This window comes from Perca flavescens, chromosome 15, assembly GCF_004354835.1.
Source record: "Perca flavescens isolate YP-PL-M2 chromosome 15, PFLA_1.0, whole genome shotgun sequence".
Lineage (NCBI taxonomy): Eukaryota > Metazoa > Chordata > Actinopteri > Perciformes > Percidae > Perca > Perca flavescens.
The window spans coordinates 16,572,865-16,598,803 of NC_041345.1; the positions used below are offsets into that span (position 1 = coordinate 16,572,865).

General features: G+C 38.6%; 2 protein-coding genes across 2 annotated transcripts; both read right to left on the minus strand.

The window, feature by feature from the left end:
* Nucleotides 1-6,399: 6,399 nt before the first annotated feature.
* On the minus strand, nucleotides 6,400-19,472 carry micall2a (mical-like 2a). Its single transcript, XM_028599391.1, has 18 exons — nucleotides 19,405-19,472; nucleotides 19,085-19,264; nucleotides 18,572-18,620; nucleotides 17,156-17,297; nucleotides 16,800-16,966; nucleotides 16,449-16,576; nucleotides 15,847-16,359; nucleotides 15,503-15,687; nucleotides 14,621-14,675; nucleotides 13,759-13,958; nucleotides 12,588-12,695; nucleotides 12,336-12,400; nucleotides 12,025-12,148; nucleotides 9,513-9,615; nucleotides 8,288-8,361; nucleotides 8,088-8,202; nucleotides 7,906-7,952; nucleotides 6,400-7,814 (listed from the first exon to the last, which is right to left on the minus strand). The coding sequence occupies exons 2-18, from the start codon at nucleotides 19,225-19,227 to the stop codon at nucleotides 7,735-7,737; spliced, it is 2,298 nt and encodes a 765-aa protein (XP_028455192.1). The 5' UTR covers nucleotides 19,228-19,264; nucleotides 19,405-19,472; the 3' UTR covers nucleotides 6,400-7,734.
* A 3,297-nt stretch (nucleotides 19,473-22,769) lies between these two features.
* Nucleotides 22,770-24,670, minus strand: LOC114569452 (visual system homeobox 2; the record flags this gene model as incomplete). The annotated part of the gene is made up of 3 exons (XM_028599267.1): nucleotides 22,770-23,207; nucleotides 23,960-24,117; nucleotides 24,418-24,670. Coding segments are annotated over 3 exons (849 nt in total), but the record flags the coding sequence as incomplete, so codon positions are not given.
* Between the last annotated feature and the right edge of the window lie 1,269 nt (nucleotides 24,671-25,939).

Consider the following 25,939-nt stretch of genomic DNA (forward strand, 5'->3'; position numbering starts at 1 on the left):
TGTTGCCTTGGGAACGTTATGAAGTGACGTAATTACGCGACATGAACATCATCGAAAAGCAGGGTGTTCACTTTTTTTTCTCTTTTTCATCAAACCGCAGTTTTTGCAAGTTCCCGCAATTTTTGCAAGTTCCCGTAATTTTTGCAAGTTCCTGTAATTTTTGCAAGTTCCCGCAATTTTTATCGCATAAAATTGCATAAATATCCCGCATATCCCATCGCATTTTTTTAAGAAAACGTGCCACATAATCAAGGATTTTTGCCCGCAACAATCACAAAAATACTCTGCATTTTTCTGGAAGGACTGGTAGATATGAAGGGCTCATTTTAAGCTAATGAAAATACAAGGATTCTTAGTTTCAGGTAATTATTCACTAATGAATACATAATTATGAATATTATATTCCATTTCTGCCAAGAAATCCCCCTAAACATACCTATATTCTGGTCCTTTTAAATACAAGCTCTAAAATAAATTGTGATTTATTTCACATTTACTATTAACAGTAGATATAAAGCACATTACAATTACAAAGCTGTAATCTGTACCATTATCCACTTGAAAACTACAGCAAAGATGGCAGAGCACCTCTTTGTTGTTAAGGTGTTTTTTCTCATGGTTGTTCATTTGCAGGCAACAACTCATCAACTAATCCGATACCATGAATGCAAATTCACATAACTACTGCAGTGAGGATGTTTTACGAGACAGATTCAATCCTACAAACCTGATCACAGTTATAACTAGACCATCTCTAAATGAGCTTTGCTGTTGCTATTGTTGTTGGTGATGGTTTTACCACAATCTATTAGTTTGGTGTTAGGACAAACTCAAATGCCTTACATTTATATTGGGAAAGACACATTAAATGTGTCCAATTATACCACTTTAAACGGAACATCAAATCCCACATCTGCAACACGTTTCCAAATACTAATAGTTAGGATTTCATACGTAGCTATAAATGTCATTAAAATTGTTAAAACAAGGCTATGTGGGACAAACTATGAAACTAACCCTCAGCAATGAACAATTTGTATGTGCCTATCTTTGAGCAGAGCTGCTACTGATCCCACAGACATCCTGTCGCTCAAGCTAAGCTAAGCTCATCACTTACCTTCAAACTGCACACAGAGATATTAAAAGACATACATTTTTTCAGGCTGGTTAATTGGGAAACAGGAAACAATCCCTTTAAGTTTAAGTTACACAGTCAGCAAATGTATCAGGAAGTGACAGCAGTCTCTTCTGGAGAGAGAAGTTTCAGGATATTTAACTTTCCAAAAATAAAAAAAGTTTCATCAAGTTATACCACTGATGTATTTAACGTATCACAGCCAAGCTGCCTAGCTCAGCCCTAGTCAGATGCCTGGTAAGAAGCCTCGTGGTGGGCTCTGCTAAAAGCCACCAACATTCATCATGGCTTTAATGCTATCAAACTCTAATCTGTCTGGGATTTCATGTGTGTTAACACAGCTACAAATGTGGAAAGCAAACACTTCAACAGCACTACATAAATGTCTCAATATATTAACTAGACAATAAACAACCTATTCAATTCCAGGGATTTGCATGAGAAACGTGAGCATTAGTGAACAGAGACAAGTCTTCTGCCTTTCTGCTGAGGGAAAGGACAGCTTCAAACATGATCCTTTGTCAGACGGGATGGGAGACACAGACACACAAGCCTCTCGCTTTTGGCAGATCTGGGCTCACAATGCCATAGATTAGTAACAGCCTGACCACAGAGCTGAAATAAGCTAATTGCTTAATTAGCTGACCCAATTCTTTAAGCTCCTTTTAGCATATTAACAAGAGCTGTAACAAATAGTTCTGTTTTACAGAGGTGGTGTTTGTTTATGGAATTACAATAATGAGGATCAAATACAAAACATACGGTCAATGGCACTTCTTTTATGGAATGGCTGCTTTAGAAAATCAAAGTATTACATGATTTCATCAACACTGAGGCTTTTATTTATATAAAACTCAATTCAGCCTTTGCCTTATCCACATGCAAATGATGCTGGTGTTCATTTGTCATTGACATCCAACTTGACATCTTTCTATATTTGTGTGTACAGTATGTTGTTGTTTTTTAATGTAAAACAATTAAGCTGCTTTTGGGAGTAGTTTGTCGCCCTCTCAATATTTCTGGACATTTGAGAAATGAGGGACAAACGAGAGAGCGGAGAATAATATCTTATTAGATTGAATGATGATTGAAATGGATTAATTTACATTTTCTGCATGCATACTTTACATACATGATCTTTGCTCAGCACAGGGAGTTCTGGGCAAAAGGCACTATTTGTATGAGATGAACTCATCTATATGCTAATTCATTGGCATGTAGACCTGCTTCATTTCTTCCATTCAGGACTGTTTACCTATTAACTCTTATAGATGCAAAGGGAGTTGGAATATTAAAACCAAAAAGCTAAGGAATACAGCACATTAGCAGTACATCACCTGTTATTAAATGTATATTAAGGTGGCATTTCTGCCCTTTGTTTAAACTGAAACCACGCCAACTTCCAAGACACTTATTACAAAAATAATAAGCCAACTCTTTCGCTTTAATTGAGACTTGTTGCCTCTGACAATAGCACAGTGGGTTTTCAGAAGTCCTTTAAAGGACTAGAGCAGACTACACTCTGCTGAAAATATTCAAATGAGGAATGATCTAAAGCTGAAAGACAGAAAACAACTTAGACTTGTTGAGCATTTCCAGGTTTTAAGGTGCTATAATGTTCTTTTGTGCATCAGAATGCAATTCACAACATTACAGAGCACAGAACCTGACTTGTGTTGCTTAGAAACATTAACATGGCATTATAAGGAGATGTTTGACAGATCAAGTTACAAGTGATGCCTAAATGCTAATGCAAGTTCTTATGAACCAGGCTGAAAGAGATGCAATCAACCATTCCTGATTCAGACCACAGTTGTGTTTAAGAGGATGACCCCCCCTTCCTTATTGTCTATGTAATTCACCAAAATTGCCACTTACAGCCGCTAAGAGCAGGACGTTTCATCTTCAAGCTTCCTCTGGTCTTTGCTACTCATCCCATTTCTACTTCCTCCAAAAGTGCCACCACTTCATTAACCTTGCCAGGCATGAGATAAGAGAGGCAGTGCATCAAAGCTGCTTGCCCACAGAGAGAACAGAGCTCTGCATGTCTCCACTACACAGCAGCCATCACACACACTGGCAGATACACAGTGTACAAACCATCCAACATGCAGAAAAGACCTTTTGTATTCCAAACTGTCATTCAGAAATATTTCCTTGTGCGCACAGGACATCATTATGTTTTAAATGTAATTCTAAGTAGGGTGAAAACATTTGCTTGTTCCAAAGGTTTTAAGGGTGTTTGATTGGGAAGGAATGCAAAATAATTGGTCTGGGTCAGACTCTTCATTGCCTCAGACCCTGCAGACACTCATGGTGTCTCAAAGCACTCTTGTAAGAGGTCAGGTATAGAGTGCTGTTATCGCTTTGACCTATAGACTTAAAACCTCGAAAATGAGAAAATTAAACAAGAAAAGCATGCCAACTTCAGCCAGAGGAGTAACAACTCCCGACTTCCTCAAAGTATTGAAAGTAGATGGCAGTAAATGTATTAACTGAGTCACAATATTGTTTTACTTGCACCACATACAAATCTCTCTGGTGCATTTAATCCCTCTACCCACAGTTTCTCAGAAAGGAGGATATAAATTATTTTCCTTTGGTGGAAACTGCAAATCCCTGTCTGGATTCTGTTAAAAGGCTTAAAATGTCACTAAATGCCAAGGCTGAGACTCCTGCTAACACGCAGGTCTTTAAGACAAGATGTTAAAGCGTTGAAAGTTACCTGAAATTGATGAGGTTAATATTCTTATCGCAAACTGAGGCTTCTAAGAGAGTGGATATTGAAAATAGCCAGGTAACCCTTCATATTAGAGGCTATCACAAGGATTAGCAGCATAAACACCAATTACACATTTAATTGTTTATTGTCAGTAGTATTTAGAAAACTTGCCACAGTGCATAAATTAAAAGGATGGAATAGAGGTGGGAATTTGCCACAATAAAGTATCATCAGAAGTATGTATTTCAGTAAAGACGACAAGGAAATGTTCCCAAAATAACAAGTCAAACTGCTGAATGCTGGGCTGTAAATGAGTAATTTACCATGAATATCCTTCTCTATCCCTTTAGCACCGTATGAATATCCAACCACGTTATACTAGCATGGAAGGTTCTGTCACTAAAATTTGAAATAGAGGACAAAGGGCCACCGAGCAAATAGGTTTTTTAGACAGCATCCTCTGAGTTCTCCGCCAATGTGAATCAGAGGTAAAATACAGTGCATAAAGTCGACCTCTGAGGCAGCACAGAGGAGGGTAGAGTGAGACATTCTGCTATCTATTAAGACTTGTGTTATGTATATATTGTGTTTTGAAGGAATTTTACTGATCCACAAAACCAGCAGGAAAGGATAAGAGTGAGTCCCTAAGACCATGTGGTAAGCAACTGCAGTGCAGAATCTCAAGCGAGTTGAAAGTTGCTGTGCCGTTAAGGAGAAAGTCTGGCAGAATCCTGCATGCCCGCTGATAACATGGTTGGATTAAGGATGTTTAAGGGAAGTGAAAATTATTCATTTGAGATGGATGAAAGCTGCACTTGTCAAGTCTACCAGTCATGCACTTTATACATTTCATTTCCACTAGCCAGCATGCATAATTTCCCCTCAATGCAAATTTCTACACACTGAAAATTGTGAGCATATTTACCCCGCTCCCTTAACACATTCTCTGACACAGAAAATGGATCATCTCTATTGAACAGGGAACAAAACAATGCAATTTTGTTTGCAGAGGTGTGAGAATCTAATTTTGTGCAGGAAGATAAAGTCACAAGACTCGGTAGAACACAAACAATAGCTTTCATTTAAAATCATGCATCAAAAAGAGACAATGTGTTGTTGCCCTGCTCATCAGAATAACAAATAACATAATTTTAGCACATGCCCAATTATCCAAACAGACTTCATGTTTTAAGTGTAATTACTGGTTTTAAGTCACTAAAGTCTCGGCCTCAGTATTGGTATAGGAGCTTTGTAACAGAGTACATATACTGTATATCCGTCTCTATACAAATATTATGATCTCTCTGATGAGAATTAAGTCTCCAGCCTGGATGGCCAATAAATTAGAGGCACGCTTCTCGTTTACTCATCAGAGCTAATGAGCCTGATAAAATTACCTCGAGGATCATAATTACAGGCTAGTGGCAAAGACTCTGGCAGGGACTGGAATAACACGACACACACACACACACACACACACACACACACACACACACACACACACACACACACACACACACACACACACACACACACAACAGCTAACCTAAAGCATCACAAAGCACTCACGTCTTATTAATAGAATAACAGGCTAATATCAATGTGCACAAGCAAAGATTATACATTGTACATTCAGAAAGCCTAAGCAATTCAGTTAATGAGACATATAGAAACCTGTATTTTTTTTACATCATATTTAAAAAAATGTTTTTACCGGATTAACATAATATAAAAGGTGCATAACAATATTAAAATTTCCACCTTTCTGTCAGAGTAGTTAAATGATTTTACCACCGTTTCATAGAGATTAAGCACTTCATGGGTAATGGCATATTTTAATGAACGATGGCAGCCTGGACACAAGAGCTCACCTCAGAGGATTCCATTTCATCACACATTCACAGGATGAATTGTTTTACTTATGAATATTAATGTCCCTCTAATTTGAGGCTGTTGTTAATGCTTGTCGCTAGGAGCTTGGCAAATCAGGTCCCATTCCTGTTAAAACCATGTATTAGACACCCCCCTGACACTAAGCCCTCGCCTTTGATTCTTAATTGCAGTAGTGCAAGCATTTGCAGTAGATGGGGCGCAAAGCTTTAATTAACTCTAATATCACACATTCAGTCTCGACTGTCACCCACATCACGCATGGCATTTTGTACCAATATCATCCCCAACTCTGCTCAGCTAGAAAGAATGTGTTCCAAGTTCATGATCACAATTTCATGCATCTCAAAATGAGGGATATGTAGTTTATAAGTAGCTGTAATATATTGACGGCAGTGAATTATCTTGATGTCGTCCTAAAAAACATTGATGCAGTTCTGGGATTACTGCAGAGCTTCAATGCAAAGGATTCACAGCATTGTTGATTTCTTACAGAAAGCAACATTAGGTCTTGGCAGTCGTTGAATCAACAGTCATTGGTGAAGCCTGTAATATGGGAAGTGGAGTGATAAAAAGTTCAAAGATATGTTGAAATAGAAAGATGTGTGCCAAAGGAAGCTGTTGAGTAAATAATTGAACCTCTCATACACACTAATCTTCAAAAGGATTTATTGGACTACAGATTTCAAGTTTAAAAATACTATAAATAGAGTACAAGTACATACCATTCAGTAACACTTACAATGCAACATTACAGTACATTCCTTACAAACACTGCAAATGCCATTTTCACACATGAGCGACTCCACACGACGTTTGAACATTTTAATGGCTCAGGTGCGGAGCATTTCTGATGCAGATATTAGTAACGAGTAAATGTTTAATTAAACCCGGTTTGAAGATAAAAAGCTCAATACAACCTATAGTTTATAAGCCTTCCCTGGCCATAAGCTACTGCTCTACCTAATCCTCTTTCACATAACATTATTGTATCAGCACAGCTGAACATTTTTGCAGCATTTATAAAATTAGTAAAGAAATTAAATGTCCGTACGGTGGCAAATTGGATTTCCAAGTTCTTGCCTTGTGATACAGCATACCCAGGCTGCCACCTACAGTACAGTGTGAGAGAGGAACTACAGTCTGCAACAAAGCAGTTCAACATGTGTGGCTCTCCATTTTACACTCCACAGCCATTCAAGCTTAATTGTCAAGGCTTTTTCCTCCTGCTAATATCCTTACAGGAAATTTGTTAAAATCCATTATTAAATAAATACTGAAATAATTTCATTTTGGATCAAGACTGTTGAAGGATTACACATTTATTCTCATTCCTATTTGCATGTGGAACAGCCAGTGTCCCCTCTGTAATTTGAAAATCATGATAGCTTTTAGTTAGTATAGTTTTTAACACCCAACATTCAATTTCTGTGACCCAGTGTGAGTTGATTTGCTAAATTATTAATTATACCTCAATCCAATCATTCAATAAATATACCGAATATTTTCAGAACAAACATATCCGTGACTTAAGGCATTTTTCTTGTGACACTGAAGTCTAATCAATGTAAGAGAAAAACTCGTAGCTGCATTTGCCACGTAATTAAACAATATTTTCTTTTTCTTTATAAACTGTGAAAAACGTGAAAAAAACAGGACACCTCTTGTGAAAAGAGCTAATATTGAATAATAAGCTATTCAGAAATTCTCACTTCACTTAAATAACACAAAACAGAGAACGGAAGGTGGATGTTAAACAAAAACAACACTTTAACTAAAACCTTTAATTTGAAATATTCTGAAACAAATAGAAACAACACATAATTTGACCTATCATGCTTCCTAATTGGACATCTCTTCATTTGCCTTCTCATTAGCACACCAGGTACTGCAGTACTTGAATATAAAAACCTTAAAACATTTTTAAAAGATAATTATTCAGTAGACAAAGACAATAATGTAAGTGTAGTAAGAATTGCCTTGCGGATCATTCCACTTGTCTTTTACTTCTTCGCCTGAACAGTTTCGAGATGGAAGATTTCCTCTTACTTTTAGCTTTCTTTACTCCTATTCACCAAAGAATAGTGTATATTAGAATAATGAATTACATTTTGGAAAATCCGTTCTAAAAGAAAAACGGATTTCATGCAATACTTACCAAGATTTTGCATCATTTCATTCAGCTGCTGATCCTCCTCCACCTCCCTGAAATTGATCAAACAAAAGTTAGGCATTCTGTCCTGCTTGCATGTCAAGATGTTATACAAGCAGCACTGCTCTGCATTACTGATCACTCCTGTAATGTGAAAATTGAATATACTGTAAGATGCATCGTGTTACCTCAGCCTGTCTTCATCCAGACCCTCCACTATAGCATTTCTGCCATCCACAATCTCCATCAGTCTCTGCATCAACTTCTTCTCCCGCTGTTGCTCCTCTTTGGACTTTAAATGATCTGTTATACCAAGTTGACAGACTTTAGTGCTGGTAAAAGAAAGTTGACAGAGGTGATGTTGAGAAAAGAGTCTGTGATCTCTTACCTGGCTTCTCCAGCAGCCTACGAAGTTCCCCCTCCACACCTGGCTGCTGCTGCTCCAGCTCCTGAGTCCTGGCTCTGAGATATTCAGCAATCATATGGTAAACCTGATGTGTTATGCAAATCACATCTACCCCAAAATGGTTTGACAGTTAATATGTTGAAATTCTTTCTATCGTTATATAAAAAGGTGTATAGGAATAATAATGAAAAACGATAACATTCTCTCATTGGAAAAACACAAAACGATTGGAAAAACATTTCAGGGTAAGAAGTTATTTTATATAATTGAAAAGAAAATGGCTTTGGCATAAAGTTAAACACAGACTATATCCACGACGTTCCACTTCCTGGGATTGCTCCGCTGCCGCCGGAAATTCCACCAGATGTCCCTCTTTTTGGCCGGATGGCTGTTACCTTCGCTTTCTTTTTGTTGTAATATTAAACTCTGGTGGATTTATGAGGACTGACTGCTTCTCAGATCTCTACAAAACTAAACGTGACGAGATTTCTCGTCGAGGTGAAAAGTTGTCTCGCGAGGCGATGTGATGTCAGCGTGATGGAGCGTGAAATTACTATTGAAGATCCCCTTGCCAGTTTTAAATCATTTGTGTGGCAACATTTTGGTTTTCCTGCAGAAATAATAAACGGCGAAAGAGTGACAGACAAGACGAACACAATATGTAAACATTGTAAGAAAAAAATGCCGTATACCGCGGCTAACACGAGCACTATGCAAAAACACTTACAGCACCACCACAGCTCTCTACTAACTACTGCACCCGCGAGACAACTTTTCACCTCGACGAGAAATCTCGTCTCGTTCTCGTGAACCCAATCTCGTGATGTGTCTTGTCTCATGGAGTAAGCGTCTCATCACACCCCTACTAGCTAGACTATCTGTCCAATCTGAGTTTTCTGTTGCACGACTAAAACAACTTTTGAACGTACACACGTTCCACCTAAACAAGTTCCTTCCCGAGGCTATTTTGCAGCAGCACCAAGGCTCCATCCGGCACTTAGCACTGCCCATGACGGTTGCGATTGGTTTAAAGAAATGCCAGTTAACCAGAGCACGTTTTTCTCCCATCCCGCAATGCTGTGTGGACTAGCCAGACCCTCCTCCGCAGCTCTGTGGTGGAAGGTCTGGCAATGCGAGACTAAACACAGACTAATAGAATCAATTACAACCAAAACTGTGAAATGTTTTAAGCTACAGAACAACTCACATGTATACAAGCTCGGACTCCTTCCTAATGTACATCTGCTTCTTTTGAATCAGGTTGAACCAGTCGACCATCAGTGGGTCCATCAATACGTCTCCCTTCCCCTCTGAAAAACACAGCATTTTTTTTTTTTTTTTTTTTTTTTTAATGATATTAATACACTGAGATACAATTTGTGACCCTTGATAATCTTTTAGAAAAGTCAAGTTCTAATATCTTGTGTACATACATACATACATACATACATACATACATACATACATAACACCTGTAAACCTTCTAGAAATAAAAAAAGAAATAAAAAAAAGCATTTATTATCCACTCGGGCTAACTTGAACAGTTTAACGCAACTCAACTAAATGTTTCTGACTTGTGAATGAATTAAATTCTGCAGGGACAAATTAAGCTCAGAGATTTCAGTGTTCAGACAATATTTAAATATTGTTTTAGCTCTGTGCTCTCCTGATAATCACATAATGCAGTGACTGAGGTTAAAGAGCAAGCTGTAGAATAATTGTTTTCATTCACATTAAATATTTTGGTTGTTTAAAACGTTTACATCCTTTTATTTAATATAACAATCCAGAAGCCTATCCTCATTCAGAATCATAGCTCATTTAATGTTCACCAGATCAACTGCTTGTTTTCATATGACATGATGATAATAAATGAGGTTTTTGGAAGATTTGGCTGGTATGGAGCAGGGTGCAGGATTGTTGAGATAGAGGGTGACTCACCTCCTGGGGCCATGTCAACACTTCACTTAAGGTACTGTAGCAGTCAATAATACACAGCCCTGCACCTTAGGTGTAGGTAATCCTAAATCGGATACTTTAAAGTAAGTGTGTGCGTGTGTGCGTGTATGTGTGTGTGTGTGTGTTGAGCTTCTGTTCTTTGTTTAAATAGCCGGTCCGGGTGCATGTTAGTGCACGTGGCCGTGAAAAACTATTTAATACGTATTTCATGTATTGGGGAACAGTCTGTGAAAGCTGTGTGGAGGCAATCCCATCCAGTTTTTTTCAATATTTCAGGTACAGCCCCTTTAAACCTAATGTAAACATTAGGGTCATGTGCTGCAGAACAGATATAGATACTGGGTTCAATCTATTTTCTTAAAAAAAAAACTCAATTATAAACTAAAATGATTCATTAATAAGATGACCAACTATTTTGATAATAAATAATAATCTTTAGTCCAAACATTCTCTGGAGCCACTTTCTCAAATGTGAGGCTTTTCTTTGTCAAATATGAAAGTAAACAATGTCTCTGGGTTTTAGACTGTTGGTCGCACAAAACAAGCATTTTGAATGTCACCTACGGAAATTAAGAGCATTGCTCATGATTTTCTGATATTTTATGTAAAAAAAAAAGAATTGATTAATCAATAGTTGCAATAATCATTAGCTGCAGCCCCACTGTAAATACAATGGCCAGACATTCCAATCTATAATATCATTCCTCATCTAAAAATCCCCAAAACTGTCGGAACACAGACGGAATGCATACAGATTTGTCTTATTTTTACTCAAAGTACAGTGACGTTTTGACAAAGACAGTGATTAGTATATACTGTACATCTAAAATGTTTAAATATGTCTCTAAAGCAGTAATCATGGGTCACCAAGTCAGACTGGAATACCTGAGTAGGTGATCGATAGATTTTTAGAGTGAATATTTGCCAATCCCAATTAGTGAGTAATCAATTAAAACACACACCAAAGCCACATTAACAATAAGGACAGATCGAGACTGAGGATATGACAGTCTACAACCTGTCATCCCCAGAACAAACAGGATTTTATTCTGAATTGAACATGAGTGCCAGGGTTTAGTTTTTACGACGACAAGTTGAGAAATAGATGATCTCCTAGGTGGTGTGCAATTGATGTTAAATTCTGGCCAAGCGATTGCATGCTTAGGCTTCCTGGGTGGCGAATAGGAAAAAAAAAAAAAAAAAAAAAAAGGTATGCAATCGACCAGAATATATATTACTATACCCAAGTCATGTTGACCTTGAGCAAAGCAATCAGGCCCCCTACTCCCACTACCTCAGAAGAGAAGCAACATCCCTGTGGGCTGTCTGTGCTTCTCACCTCATTTGGCTGCAGAAACAGTAATAGAAATGGCAGGTAAATCCCCAAACACACACACACACACACCAAGCTCCAGCTGATGGCGAGTGAATGTGTGTGTTCTGTGTGAAGCAACCAGGACACAACTCTGCACCAGAGATGCTCTCACTGAAGCAGCAGTGGGATTCAGCAGTTTGCACAAATACAATCAAATACCAAAGTTTGTGTCAAGGTTATTCATTGCAAGGGAGCAAAATTGACTATTGCATTGGCATCTTTTTCCTTAGAATAAGTGAGTTTGAGGAAGTGTATATTTCCAAAATTGCACAGTTTTTGTTGTTTCTGACATGTCAACATTCAATTTTGTGTGCACATCTAAACAAGGAAAAGGAAGGAAGTGGGTAAAATGTGTTGTAGAGGAAGAGTGACAGGAACAAAGTACCTTCCTCACAGCTGCGGAGTTTCTTTTCCAGCTCCACACCCTCCTTCTCTAACAGAGCCACGTTTGTCTCAATATCATTCAGGTCCCTCTCAATCTGCTCCACTGGAACATGATAAGACTTCACCTGATATAAAAACAAAAGAACCTGAAGAGTCACAGTATTTATAAGTATAGATAACTTTAATTTGAAAATTCCGACTTTGGCCACTTAAACGTAAAGAAGGTCGTCCATTTTTTACTGGGAATATAATGAAAGCATATTTGTAGAGCTGTTAATTAATCTCTTAAGAGACTTAATGGAGGGAACTTACAGAGGGTGACCTCATTTCAGTTCTGGAGGCGTTGGGGGGTGACAAATACTTTCCCTTTTTAGCACCTAAGAGGTAGATAAAATAGGATTAGATAGTCCTTTCATGGCAGCTTTTCAGAAAAGCATTGTCACATATGACTTCACCTGATTTATTTTCAGTGAAAAAGACTGCTCATGAAATCAACAAGATGGCTAAGGCCATGTGTGTGTGCCTTTGATGATGACATTTAAAAAAAAAAAGCTGGGAACCAACCTGGCGGATTTCCATGATTGGCTGGAGCAGTCATCGAAGAGCTAATAGATTCCACAGCTGGCTGTCTGGGTGGGGATTTCACAGGCGAGTGACTCCCATGTTTAAAACCTAAAATGAGGACAACAAGGTTTACATGCTGTAGATCTGCAGAGTTCAACCTGCTAATGCCTTTTGCTGGTTTCTGCTTAAAACAGAAAAAACAATCTACAAGAATCTTAAGACACAGGGCAGCATTCTTGTGAATTTTCAGCCATGTCAATCTGTCCACCACATAGGTCCAGACTGACATATCTCAACAATTTTGGATGGATAACCATTCATGGTCCCCAGAGGGTGACTTTTCCTCTAGCGCCACCATGAGTTTGGCATTTGTAGTTTTGTCTGAAATGCCATGAAATTGTGTACAGACATTAATTTCCCTCTCAAGATGGATTGAAATCACTTTGGTGATGATCTTCTGACTTTTCCCCTAGCGCCAGAATCAGGTCATCATAATTTTAATTGTCCAATACTTTGGATTATGACTTATTACTTGCAAGATACTTAAGACATTCTCAGTCTTAACTGTACTTTCTGTTTAGCGCAAATTAGCATATGTTAGCATATACTAACAAGCTAAATCAAGATGGTGAACATGGTTAACTTTATGCTTAAAGCTGCCGTAATCAATATTTTTATAATAACAATGCATCTTATGATGATGTGGAAACAACATGAAAGGGGCTGCTCATAGTGATGAAACAGATACTAGGGCTGTACAATATATCTTCTTTTTTTTTTTTTATCGTTATTGCAATTTTTTTGAGTTAGTTGAAAGCGTATCGGTAGAAAACTACACTTTAAAATGTCACTTTTGTATTGGTGTTTTAATGTTCAATTCAATGTTCAATGAAATAATGTTGGAAATTATAATTTTTTTGTTTTTTTAAATTCAACATGCCATTTGTTTTATTTTAGCAGAATACTGAAAGCAGGAGAATAGCAGAACCGAGTACACTTTAATATCGGATATCATTAGCGTGATATTTAACAACGTTATCGCATATCTTTCTCATATCGTGCAGCCCTTACAGATACATATAATTATCACCTGGATTTTGTTTACTCTACTAGTAGACACATTCTCGTATTCTCTCAAAGTCTCTTATTATAACTAACAGAAGGGACTCACCAAGGTTTCCAGAACCAAGCTGAGGTTTCTGGGGAGAGACTACCCTAAAGTGTTCAGGATCAAACAGAGCAAAACTAACAGGAGGTACTGCAGGTGTTGGAGCCATGGGAGACCTTGTTACACTGATGGGGACATTAGAGGAAGTCGCGGACATGGATCCAGGCTTATGTTGCTCAGTAAAGGCTTCAGCTTCAGCATGTCTGTAAGAAAGACAATGAAATAAGCCTTTAAAGTGTCACCATTCCCTCCGTGTAAAAGTACAGCATTTATCCGATACAGATATGATACACATATAGGCTGAACATAAGGTAAGACAATCCTTTATTAGTCCCACAGCGGAGAAATTTGGAGTGTTACAGCAGCAAAGGGGACAGTGCAATAACAAGAAGCATCAGTTAAAGAAAAGCAAGATATAATAAGTAGACAGACTGAATGGTTGATTTCACAGTAGTGCACATATTGATATTGTACAGTTATAGTAAACAACAAAGAATAAAAATATAAGAAAAGACCTCACCTTTTATTTTGTAATGATAAAAGGTGATGAATGGAGGAATCATCAGCAGGTATAAGAAATGAGAGAATCTAGTGTTAGAGTAGGAAAGATTCAGGCTTGGCACTCCCTGGGGCTTGTTAGGATGGGGGACAGAGCTAGCTGCTGCACTCTGAGCCAGTCAACATTAACAAAGATGGACGAAGCTTGATGGTTCTGCATTCTGGAGAGTGAATAAGCTGAATGGTAAGCGTTGTTCAAAGAAAACTCTTTCAAGATGTTTTTTTTGTCCATCTGTGTGACTTTCCCACTTCCACCAAAGTGAGTCACGAGTTAATAGTTATTATAAAGATAATTGAGGATACTTACTTTAAACCTTGCTCGATTTTCACAGGTTTGAGCTTCAATTGTCCCCATACTGGATCTGCAGACAAAAGTTGAGTGAATAACTTATGAGAATAAAAGCATGATGGCAAAGCAAAGATGATCACTACTTCATCCATCATCGAAATAACTGTTGAAATCATTCTTCACTTCAAACCAGGGAGAACTTATCGCGTTTACTTTTATTTGACATCTGCTTTAGCAATGATGTGCGCTTCAAAGCAGTACAAGTTTCTGTACACAGTAAACAAAAAAACTCCCTTGACTCTTCTCCCTTGAAACACTAACCTGAACAGCTGATAATGAATGCAGCTACTGGTGTCATTATCTAGTCTCTCAAAACAATGCACTAACTGATCCTCTCCTGCACATCTTTATTAAAAAGACCCAAATTAGTGTAATTAATCTTAATTTCCAAAACAAGTTGAAGTAATGTCCATGGTAAATATGGTGTCCATATTAACAGGCAAAAAAAATGACTTTCCACAATGGGGAGACTTCTATAAAAGATGATAATTTGATGACCATTTCTATTAAAAACTAACATAATTGTGTTTCTGTCTGAAAAGCTACGGAGTGTCAGGATGCCGCAGCCATGCATGCACATCCATCCAAAGAGAATGACAGTTCGACCATGAAGGCTCATTACAAGTGTGAGACAGAAATTAAAGTGTCACTGTGCAACATTGACCTGCCATCATGCTAAATGCACTGGCTGTTTAAATAGGGCAAAGATGACAAAAGGGCTTTGTTTTCTATGAATGCGTTCTGAGACAGACAGAGAGAAGAGGAGGGGTAAGGGGTGGATGTTGGCTAGATGTCAAATAATGGATGAAGAACAACCAAAAGGAATTTAGTAGCGCTTGCCTTTGGCAGTTGTGTGTACAGTTGTTGGCCTTGTGTTGTCTTTGTTGATGGCCTTCAGACATGGCAGTTCCTTATTGTTTGTCTGGCTGGTGGAGGGCTGTCCTGCCCAGTTTCCTGCTGGGCCTTGGCTGCATTTATCTTTTCTCAAACTGCGGCTGTCAGCTGAACTTGGCTTGTCTCCAAACCTGCAGAGAGGGGAAACCCTCACCATCAGCGTTAGTAAGAAAATTCATTACAAAACCATACAGATGTGGGAAAGACTAGAAATATTCAAGTATTGCATGGGAGAATCTATTAATCAAAGTGCAATACTGTAAGTGCAGTATACAAAGTGCAATACTCACAGTCTCTCTGCTGATCGGATGGTGAACAGGAGTTTGTTGTTATTGTTGCAGTTTTCCTCTGCCAATTTCTTTCCAGTGGTTGTTCTGACTCTGCTCTTCTCGTCATCAGGACTCAGTGGGACCTTTGGCCTTCCTAAAACACTTGAGGGCTCTGTGGGCTTCCGGTTACCTGTTGAGGCCTCTGTGACTGGTGCTGCAGCCTGGAAAAAACTCTGCCGGGCCGTCTGCGTCTTATGGGCTGAGGCCATCCAGGACTGGGAAGATGGAGTGGGACTGACTGGCTTTAGGACAATATTCAGTGGGGCTGACAACACAGAAGAAGAGGGGCGTGATGCCGGCTGGGTCTGGCTGGCACTATTTAATCGCCCAGCTGAACTGGCGGGTCCGTTTTTGATCCGAGCTTCGGAGGGGGATGATTTGCAGCTGTTCTGGTGGGCGTTACAGATAAAAGTGTCTGGATTCTTCCCAGGTTTGTAGCCTCCTGAATGAAGCACGCTGGAGCATTCACTGCATCTGGTGGAAGTTTATTAGCATGACATTTTTAATGCAATAACAGTACATGACACAAGGTAAGTATCTGTGAATATAGATTCAAGTCTTACTTGAAACAGCTTCTGTGATAGAGCTTGCCATCCACAAAATGCCTCTGAACCAGATGAACATGGCTCTTGCATGCAGCACATTTGCTATTGAGAGTTCCATTTTTGGAGTTTTCCGCAAGAACTTCCTTCTGTGAAAGAAAACTAAAACTGAGATAATGCTCTATCCAAAAAGGTATTGCACTTACCTTATTAACATTTACCTAACTCACTAAAAAAAAAAAAAAAAAAAAAAATATCCTCCTTGTTCATATATTTGATACATTAAAAAGTAATTGTGTAAGACAACAAAGATGTATTGTAAACAATCATAATTTCCAATGTTTGAGGATGTGTTCTGACACGAGTACTGACCTGAACAGCAGCTCTGGCCAACTTAGGTGAGGTCTGAGCAGCGAGGGTGGAAGGTAAACGATTCTCAATGGCGGTTTTAGGCACAAAGGTTTTGGCAACCACTGGGAGATTTTTCTTCTCTGATGGCTCCTCCTTGGAGCCCTCTGCTGGCCTTTTTACACCTCCCACTGAGGGAAAGAAAAAGAAAAAAACACTATCATCACTACATTATAACACAAGAGAGAAGCAATATACTTCAACTTGAAACTGAAAAAGAAATATGTAAGAAAAAGCCCTGAATTAAAGAAAATATGCATTGTTGCAGCTAAAAAAATATCTACAGTGGCTAAGCAATTTTAAACCAGCCATATTCTCACTGGGAGGCCGTCCTTTGAAGTAGTTGTGGTACTGAGAGACGTAGGTAAGAATGCTCAGCCTGTCTGGGACCCTTAAAGCCACCATGTCTTCTGCATCTAACAAAGCTGGAATTCCCAACTTCTCCTCTGCGACCTGAAAAGCCTTAAGAAAGAAAAAAAAAAATTACAGTTTAACAAAACAGCCCTAGACTCCTGCCAAGACTTCATTTAATGATAGTATATGATGCACCAAGTAAACACATCCAAACAATTTGTCATATAAAAACATGGTATTCACTTCAGTAATGTCAGCTCCTACAATTACAGCATGCGTAAAAATGTCAGACAATACAATCTACTTTAAATAGACTAATAGTATTCTGTGGCTCAGCCCAGAGAGGTTTGGAAAGGGCTGCATAATGAATAGCACACTTCCTGTGAGCTTGTAGGGATAAGAAAGGGGATGGAGGGAGCAGGATAGCAGGGCATTGTTTAGGATCAGCCATGCTCATTAAATTTAAAGCAAAGCCTTACTGAATACCAAGTCTGCTTATATAAAAGAAAAGCACAAAAGATTTGAGGATCGGTTTGGCTCGTCACACACACACACACACACACACACACACACACACAGTTCTTATTAAACAACTCGTAAAATAACCACCTGTAAGAAACATGACACTATTCATGAAATATAGAAGGGTGTGAATTACTGTAACATTCTCATGTTTCAGTACAGGGAGCATCCTCAAACAGTTGATCAAACTAAATTCTGATAAAACACACTATTCTGTGGCCACAAATGTGGTTAAAACTTCTTCTTCTTGCATAACCTCCAAGAAATAAACGATAGTGGCTTCAAGTGAACGGTCATCATGAAGATAGAGTGGCAGAGGATAGCAAGCCTCATTCAAAATGAATAGCCTGGAGAGCCTCTCCCCTGAGCTCAGGTTTGTTGCTGACACTGCCAGGATCATCCAAAACAACAAGGAAGTCGTACAGAGTGCATACTGTAGCACTCTGCAGGGTCTGTAACCCTAAGAGGAAGCTGGTAAAATGGAAGAAGACTAAATAATGGAGAGGTCCCGCTGTGCTGTTTGGGTCATTTGGGGGTTAACAAAATAAATGAGGTCAAGTGGACAGAGGCTGAGTAAAGATTCAGAAACTTTAAATTTGATAGGAGCCTAAAAGTGATAGCGAGATGTACTTTCTACCATGCAGTTTCTGCTGAAACTGTTCTGCTGTTAAAATGTTGAAACAGCTAAATCTGCTGCATAAATGCCAAGTCGAGAACAAACACTGTGTGCATCTCTGGATGCACGGTCATGTGTAAGGGGTTAATGAAGTGGATGTTTAATGCTACATCAAATTTTGCAGCTCGAGTATGAACTCTGTTCCACACAATGCGACAAAAGGTTAAACAACTTGACATCTTACCAGTCTGTTGTTCTCAAACACATCCTCCTCTTTGAGTGAGTCATAGTCTCTGGGAAAAGAGCAATACAATGAAAAGAGAGAGAGAGAGAGAGAGAGAGAGAGAGAGAGAGAGAGAGAGAGAGAAAGTTAGGCGCTGGTGAAAAACATCTAACTTGGACCCTGAGGATTTCAAATTTTAATATAAAAAAAACTAATACAAAATGGTTACATTTTCAAGGCATTGTTTCTTACACATGATAGATCTCCTTAAAAATACAATTTCAAACTTAACAGCAGGCCTGACACCACTAACTAAACTAAAACGACCACTGGAAAATGTGTGTCAAAATTACAAAATAAAATTTCAATATAATCACTTTCAGGTCAATTGTGTACCAAAGACAGTCTTGTAGAAAACTACACTTAAGCAATTTGTCCAGGTTGACTCAGGACTCAACACAAGTAGCCTACTAAACCAAACCCATCCAGAATGTAACCTACATTTAAACCACTTCTTCAAAGTTAAATACTCACATCAGGTCCGGTCTGTACTTGTGTATAAGCGCACAGAAAGCCAATCCGTTCTTGAATGATGTCGTCATGTTGGTGATGGCTACATCTCGGTAGCCGTCACACTGCACTTTACACCACTGCTCCAAAGCCTTGATGGCAGCCATGCTCCCAGCGCGAAAGAGACACTGTGCGCGCAGTAGCCTACAGACAAAAGTGTGTGCAACAGGCTGAGGCTCCAGTGTGGAGGAGTCGGAGGAAAGAGAGATCAAAACAAATTGTGTCTGTTCGGGGTTGAGCCGTGAACTGCAGCGCTGCAGCTGCGTCCTGTTTCCTTCTTTTACCTGAACGACAGACGGAGCTGGGTAGCAGGACAAGCTGCTGCTGTGCGTTTCTCCCTCCACTCATTACACTAATTGACACCGACTTCTGATTCATCATTAACAACAGTTGAATTAAACTCAGCCAGAAAGGTACATAGTTTTTTGGTGCACTTTTTTTTCTTTTTTTTTTTTAAAGTAAACATGCAAACTGAATTAATGTAGAGTTCTGGCAGGTGTCCAAATCAACATAGCAATAACTTTAACTAACCTGCATGCACCTTACCTAATGCACCAATCATTACAGTATGCCATTCTAGTGTACAAAACATTATTGCAGTGTTGGTATTTAGTAGTCTAACCATATAGCCTAGGCTACAAATATGGTTATGTATTTTTTAACTTGACAAAAGCTAAAAACTGATTGTGTTGTCTGATTCAGCATCAGCTCCCAGTGTGGAGGGTAAAATTCCATTTAGCTAGCTGACAATATAAGAATGGGTTTGTCATTCAAGGATGCCACTATGAAATGTTAAAGAGTCCACAGAGAGCCCCCAATATTGAAAACACAACCGTTAAATGTGACCTTTAGGCAAAATGAAGACAGATTTAAATGGTTTATAGTTTTTTGTTTCTGGTCATTAAATCCTTTCATGTAGAGTAGCCATTTCCTTTATTTTATTTTTTTTTAAATGCAAGTTGCAGTATCCAAGTGCTAACAGTCTGACTGAAGGGAACAAATGTAGGCCTATTAACATTTTATTTTGTTTTTTTTAGATTACTTCTGATGAGGCATAGACTTATAGACTTGTAGACTTATTTGATAGAATATAGTTGACTAAAGAGACATTGTTTTGTGAGAAAGGATGTTGCTCTGCTTTTGTAGCCTATCAAATACCATATTAATATAGCCTAAAAAATACATTTTTAATCAAATGCTTCCTAAAATTCATCTTTTTGGGGTCCCAGTAAAGGAGGAAGATGCTGTATGTAATTAAAACACCAGGCTTTCTTTCTCAGCCAGCATATCGGGTTCAGTGTGCAGTATGAGAACAGAACTGAATCTATGACACACATTTTTTCCCCCCAGTCATCTTTGTGTGGGGCCTAATTGGGGCCTAATTGAGGCCAACTATTGTTATTTGTCAGATTCTGCCCTAATTAGCCCATATTATTGTGTCCTACCGAATTTTAGGGAAACCTTGTGACTTGATTTCTCAGCCACTTTCATAAAGTAGAATTATACTTGTAAAGTTTGTCAGAGCTATGTGGCAAAGTTTGAAGTCATTTCATCTAAACAGAAAACAAAATAACTCTAATATTCCAGTGTGCTTCTCTGACAAAGTAGTTTAAACTTAGACTGCAAGACATACATTGTTTATTTGTCACAACAACATGGTCTCCATGAAATGCAGCAGAGTAACACGCCTTCAAAAGTTTCACTATTGTCCCTACAACTAAATAAGAGATGTGTGGCTGAAATGTGTGCATTGGTTGGATTTTGAAAACACATACTGCATGTTGCCTTGTCTGATCTATCGGTCCATCTATCCTGTCTGAGGACATCTTCATGCCCAGAAGGGGGCAGTGTTACACTTCACTGCTAGAGACTGTCTCACCACTAACCCAACCTGTGGTCAAATGCATTAACAATGCATGCAAACAGACATGCTACTATCATTTACATGCAAACATATGTAGCATCCATTACTTCTATTATCTAATATTATTATTATTATTATTAATATTATTATAACTTCTTATAGGTCTATGTTATCAGAAGATCCAACCTTTTATGATGTTGTACTTTGTTTTGACTGAGTAAAGCATGATATAAAATACTGTGTGCAGGTGCAGTAGTTAAAGACACACACATGGGATTATGAAATGCTTCCAGACTCACTGCTGTGAAGTTTAACATGTCTAATGACCAGTATATATTATATGATATGAAAAAAATCATATTGTGATAATGGAAATATTCTGACTTGTTGACGTAATTGCCTGTTCATTTGGCATCTGTTTAGATGTGCACTTTGTTGTACTATTTATATTGTATACATAATCTGAATCTCATTCGGAGTTACTGTTGTTTACAGACTAAAAACAGAGATCTTTTTTTACTGAATATTTGAAGGCAACCTGTTAACGTTAATGCTGACATATAACACTATAGCACTTACTTTGTTGTAATTATATGTTCTTGTAATTAATAATAAAATATTGTTAAGTATTTTGTCATATCATCAAGAATATTAGTATTAAGGATATACCCTGAAATATTGTGATATTTTTTAGGGCCATATCGCCCAGCCCTACTAATAATTTATTCTGATATTGCTCCCAATAATTTTGTCTGCAGTTTTAAGACTGAAAGAAAATGGCTTTCATGACCTGAATTTAGCCAAACAAGTGTTTTTGGTGCTATAGCCAAATCAAGGATGTTTAAAAAAACACCACATTTTGTCACATTTTGTGAATTCACCATTTATTTGCCATACCTATTATGAATTATGATATTATCATTTTGAATGCATTGATCGTTTAACGATTTCAAAACAAGCCCTCAAATATTCATCTTTTTAGATTTACATATCTTCATGGAATCTGTGTCACTATCAATGAAAATGAAAAACAAAGTGTGCTATGTTTTTGATGCATATAGTTTAAAACAAAATAGACATGTACCATCTATAAACAGTAGACTCACTTTTCACGATTTCATTTTTCAGCTATTTCCATTGTTTCCTGTGAGGATGTGTGGCTGCAGGCATCCTGCCTGTCTGTGAAGGTAACCCGAGAGGTCAGATTAGCTGGTCTTAAGTGAAATCATTTAGAAATGATGTAACTGTATCAGATTTCAGCTTCTCCCTGATAGACTGATATGATAAGATGGCAACATTTGTCATTTGTCACTGTTATCTGTTCAAGACTGGCCTGTATACATTCATCCACAGTTGATAACCTCAGTCACATGCATGACGTGTTGAAAACGGCGTTCTGAATATGGAGACATAAACAGCACATGCATGTAAGATAATCAATCAGTTCTAAAAGGACTGAAAATGGGAGGGTACAGAGAGTTTTTACAGTTGTATTAAAAGAACTTTTAAAATTATATTTAAATAAAATTGTCCAGAAAATGTCATCAAAGAGGTTAGTTGGAATATACCATGAAGATAAAATTGAAAATAGTGTGACAAGATAAGTACTTGTTTATCATTTTAATTGGAAAATCATGTAGAAGATGACTATAACATTATATGCTTAGCTAAATAGTGAAGCTCCTCATCCCAGATAGGTTTAGTAAAGTATGTTCCTGCATATTAATAGTTACAGTATTAATAGCTTTTTATTATTATTATCTATACAAACAGGAAGTAGGAAAACTATCCATCATTGTGCATGGCATCATCTTCCTGTGTTTGTGACTGTGTGTCGCCTCCTGACATGTTTACAGTGCTGTGGATCTCGGCCTCGTGCTCTCTGGCTTTGGCCCTCAGCTTGGCGATGCTGCACGAGCGGAGCTCCTCTGAACTTGGCCCCCCCGAGCTTGGCCCCTCCGGCCTCTCCCACTTCCCCGACCTCTGGGTCACAGGCTGCGTGCGCACGCTCAGCGCAGCTCCCGCCGCTTTTGTCCATGGATAGTTCTCTCCTTCCTGCCGTCTCTCCCAGTGCTCGCCGTCAGAACCTTCTGTCTGCTGTTTTAAACTCCTGCTCGCTTTCTCAGACGTTTCATCATTGTCTCTTTTTACATAAGGCCCTGCGAGCTGGCCCTGCAGCTTCAGCTGCCGCCTCATCTTGGCACGGCGGTTTTGAAACCAAACCTGAAAAGTGAAATGAAGGAATACTAAATATAAATGATACGCAAGTATAAATAAATAACCAAATACATTTATAACGTAACAACTTGTAACAGTTTCAAAATGACAAAACATTTCTTTATTTAATTTAAGCTTCAAAGTTGAACAACCTTTATCCACAAACTGAGTTTCAGGTTGTTGAAAAAAATCATTAAAAGGACAAACTTTGGAAAATGTTCATTTCACTTAACTAACTTTGACTGCTGAAGCTTCATATTGGTCTCAGCTGAAATTTGGAAAGCACTTTTGCAAGTACTAAAAAAAATCTCTTACAGTGTAGGCGTGTTATTAAGGAATCTCTTTGCGGCCAGCACGGACAAGTGGCACAAATACAGAAACTAATGACTGTTTCAATATACTTGTGAAATGTGAGTATATTTTAAGGCAGACTTGAAAAAATATGAACATATACTTTAAAGCTTTATTGTATTTATACTGACAGAAATATACATTTTTCAGACAGCATTTCTTTGCTGTAACATGATGCATCTCCCTGGAATTCAGCATCACATTTTTGGTATTGTTGAAAATGTTAACATCATGAATAGAATTAAGAAATGTGTGTGGATTTAAATAATGTTTATCTCTCAGCGCTAGTTGGTACTGATGGACATGCAAAAGAGTTTCTAGGGCTGAAGAGCTTTATTTGCACACTGTACATAAAAATTAATAACAGGGAGTTTAATGAGTATGAAGTTCAGTGTACTACCAATTACCTGTACTCTGGCCTCAATGAGGTCCAGTCTGAGGGCCAGGGCTTCCCTCATGAAGATGTCTGGGTAGTGGGTGGTCTCGAAGGCCTTCTCCAGCTCCTCCAGCTGCCAGCTGCTGTAGTTGGCCCGTGCACGACGCTGCTTCACTGGCCTCTGTTCATCTGGAAAGCACAGCACAAGCACCAATTACACAATCGCCAACGGGTGACAAGGAACTAATGGCTCTAGATTGGATAATTAGCACAGCGATCATTAGGCCCACTTTAACACTGCTTGATAATTGATTGTTAGTTACGAGCTGTTAGTCAATCTTTTGTAAACATTTACACTGCGATCAGATGGTGCTCACTGACTGTCTTAGAGACTGTGGTCACACTGTGCCAGTTTGGCTGTGCACTATCTCCACAAGTCCTGTATTTTCTGCCCCTTTTTGGCCACAACAGCTGTTATTTTGAACTCACCTATGCCCTCTGTGAGTGGCCCCATCCCGATTGCCTGTGTTGCCAGGAGAAAAGCTTCCTTGCAAGGCTCTGGCTGCAGATAATTCCTCAAGGATTCATAGCTGATAAAGGGCCCCGGGATCAGAATCTGAGGTTGAGAGCCCAGTCTGGTTGGGAATGCAGGGAAAAAGTGAGCTGCAGGTGAATGGAAAACTGCAGGCAGGAGAGTAGATACCAATTGCCCTGGGCCAAACATGTCCATGCTGTTAGTAGTCCAATATTAAGTGTCAGTCCACTGAAAAGGGCCAGGCTGACTCCTACAGGGATGCTGACGGAATGGTTAAATGCATCCCAAAGTCCATGAAAATTAGAATAGAAAATAGTGATGGTTGTCCACTAGATGTATCTGTCCAGTTGGTTGGTAAAGCTGCTGCGTGTGGCTGAGAGGCTCAGCAGGTATGCAGGTTGCTTGAAGAGTAAAGGTAATGCTTGAGTAGTGGAGGTGGTCTCACCTTAGTTTTCTGTGCTTCTCCTCCAAATCCTCTCCCCGCCTTTCCCAGTCACATGACCTCCAAACAGACAGCAGGGCTTGGTTTTCAGGACGGAGGTGAAAATGCAACCTGTGATTCATCTCTCAGTGGATTATCAGTATTACTCCATCAGTGTTTGCTGTATTTGTCTTTACTTTTCCAACAGCAATCTGTTTCTCACATTTTAGTGGATGGGTATGTGTCCCCTGGATTTTTCTCTCTCTCTGCCTACCTGGGACAAGTTGCAACATCTTTGGCTTCTGAAATTTCAATCAGTGAGATGGACAGGAGCTCATTGTGTGGAAACTCAGATGTGTATGCATATTTAGACACGTTTGCCTTAAAAGATTTGCACAACTCTTATCTGGTCCGTTTAACAGTTGTCAAATATGATAAGAACAAATTACTGCAAAAGAGCCATAATCAAAACAAAAAATAATCTGTCCTGAGGGCTGAAAATAAGCACAAAAGCAGCAGACCCTGAACAACAGGTTCGAGGAAAAACACACTCCTCCTGACAGCGAAGAGACAACCCTGAAAGCTCATTTGCTGGATGTTTATAATCCCTGCTAGTAACTTTGTGTTTACTCTATTGTTGATTTAATTTTTTTTTTTTTTTCCAAAGTTGGGGTGTTTATTTTCCACACAAGACAGAATGTGCAAAAATGATGATGCCTGTTAACTTAACGAGTAGTGGCAGAGTACACACACAAATCCCTTCTTTACATGAGAGTAGAAATCTACTAATGAAATATTAAACGAGGTAAACCAGGTGGAATGAAAATGTGACCCCTGTGAGAATAACAAACATGTAAATTATTGTGCCTACCTACACTACAGTGGTACAAATGTGCCTTTTGCATGGCATACTTTCAATCCTTATAAGACTTATGATCATACATTCATGTCATCTTTATATTTGAAACTTTGACAACACATAGTCCCAAATTTATGGATTTCTGGAAAAGGTAGCCACCAGCTGCCATATTTGTTTGGGTAAGGAAAAAGAATTG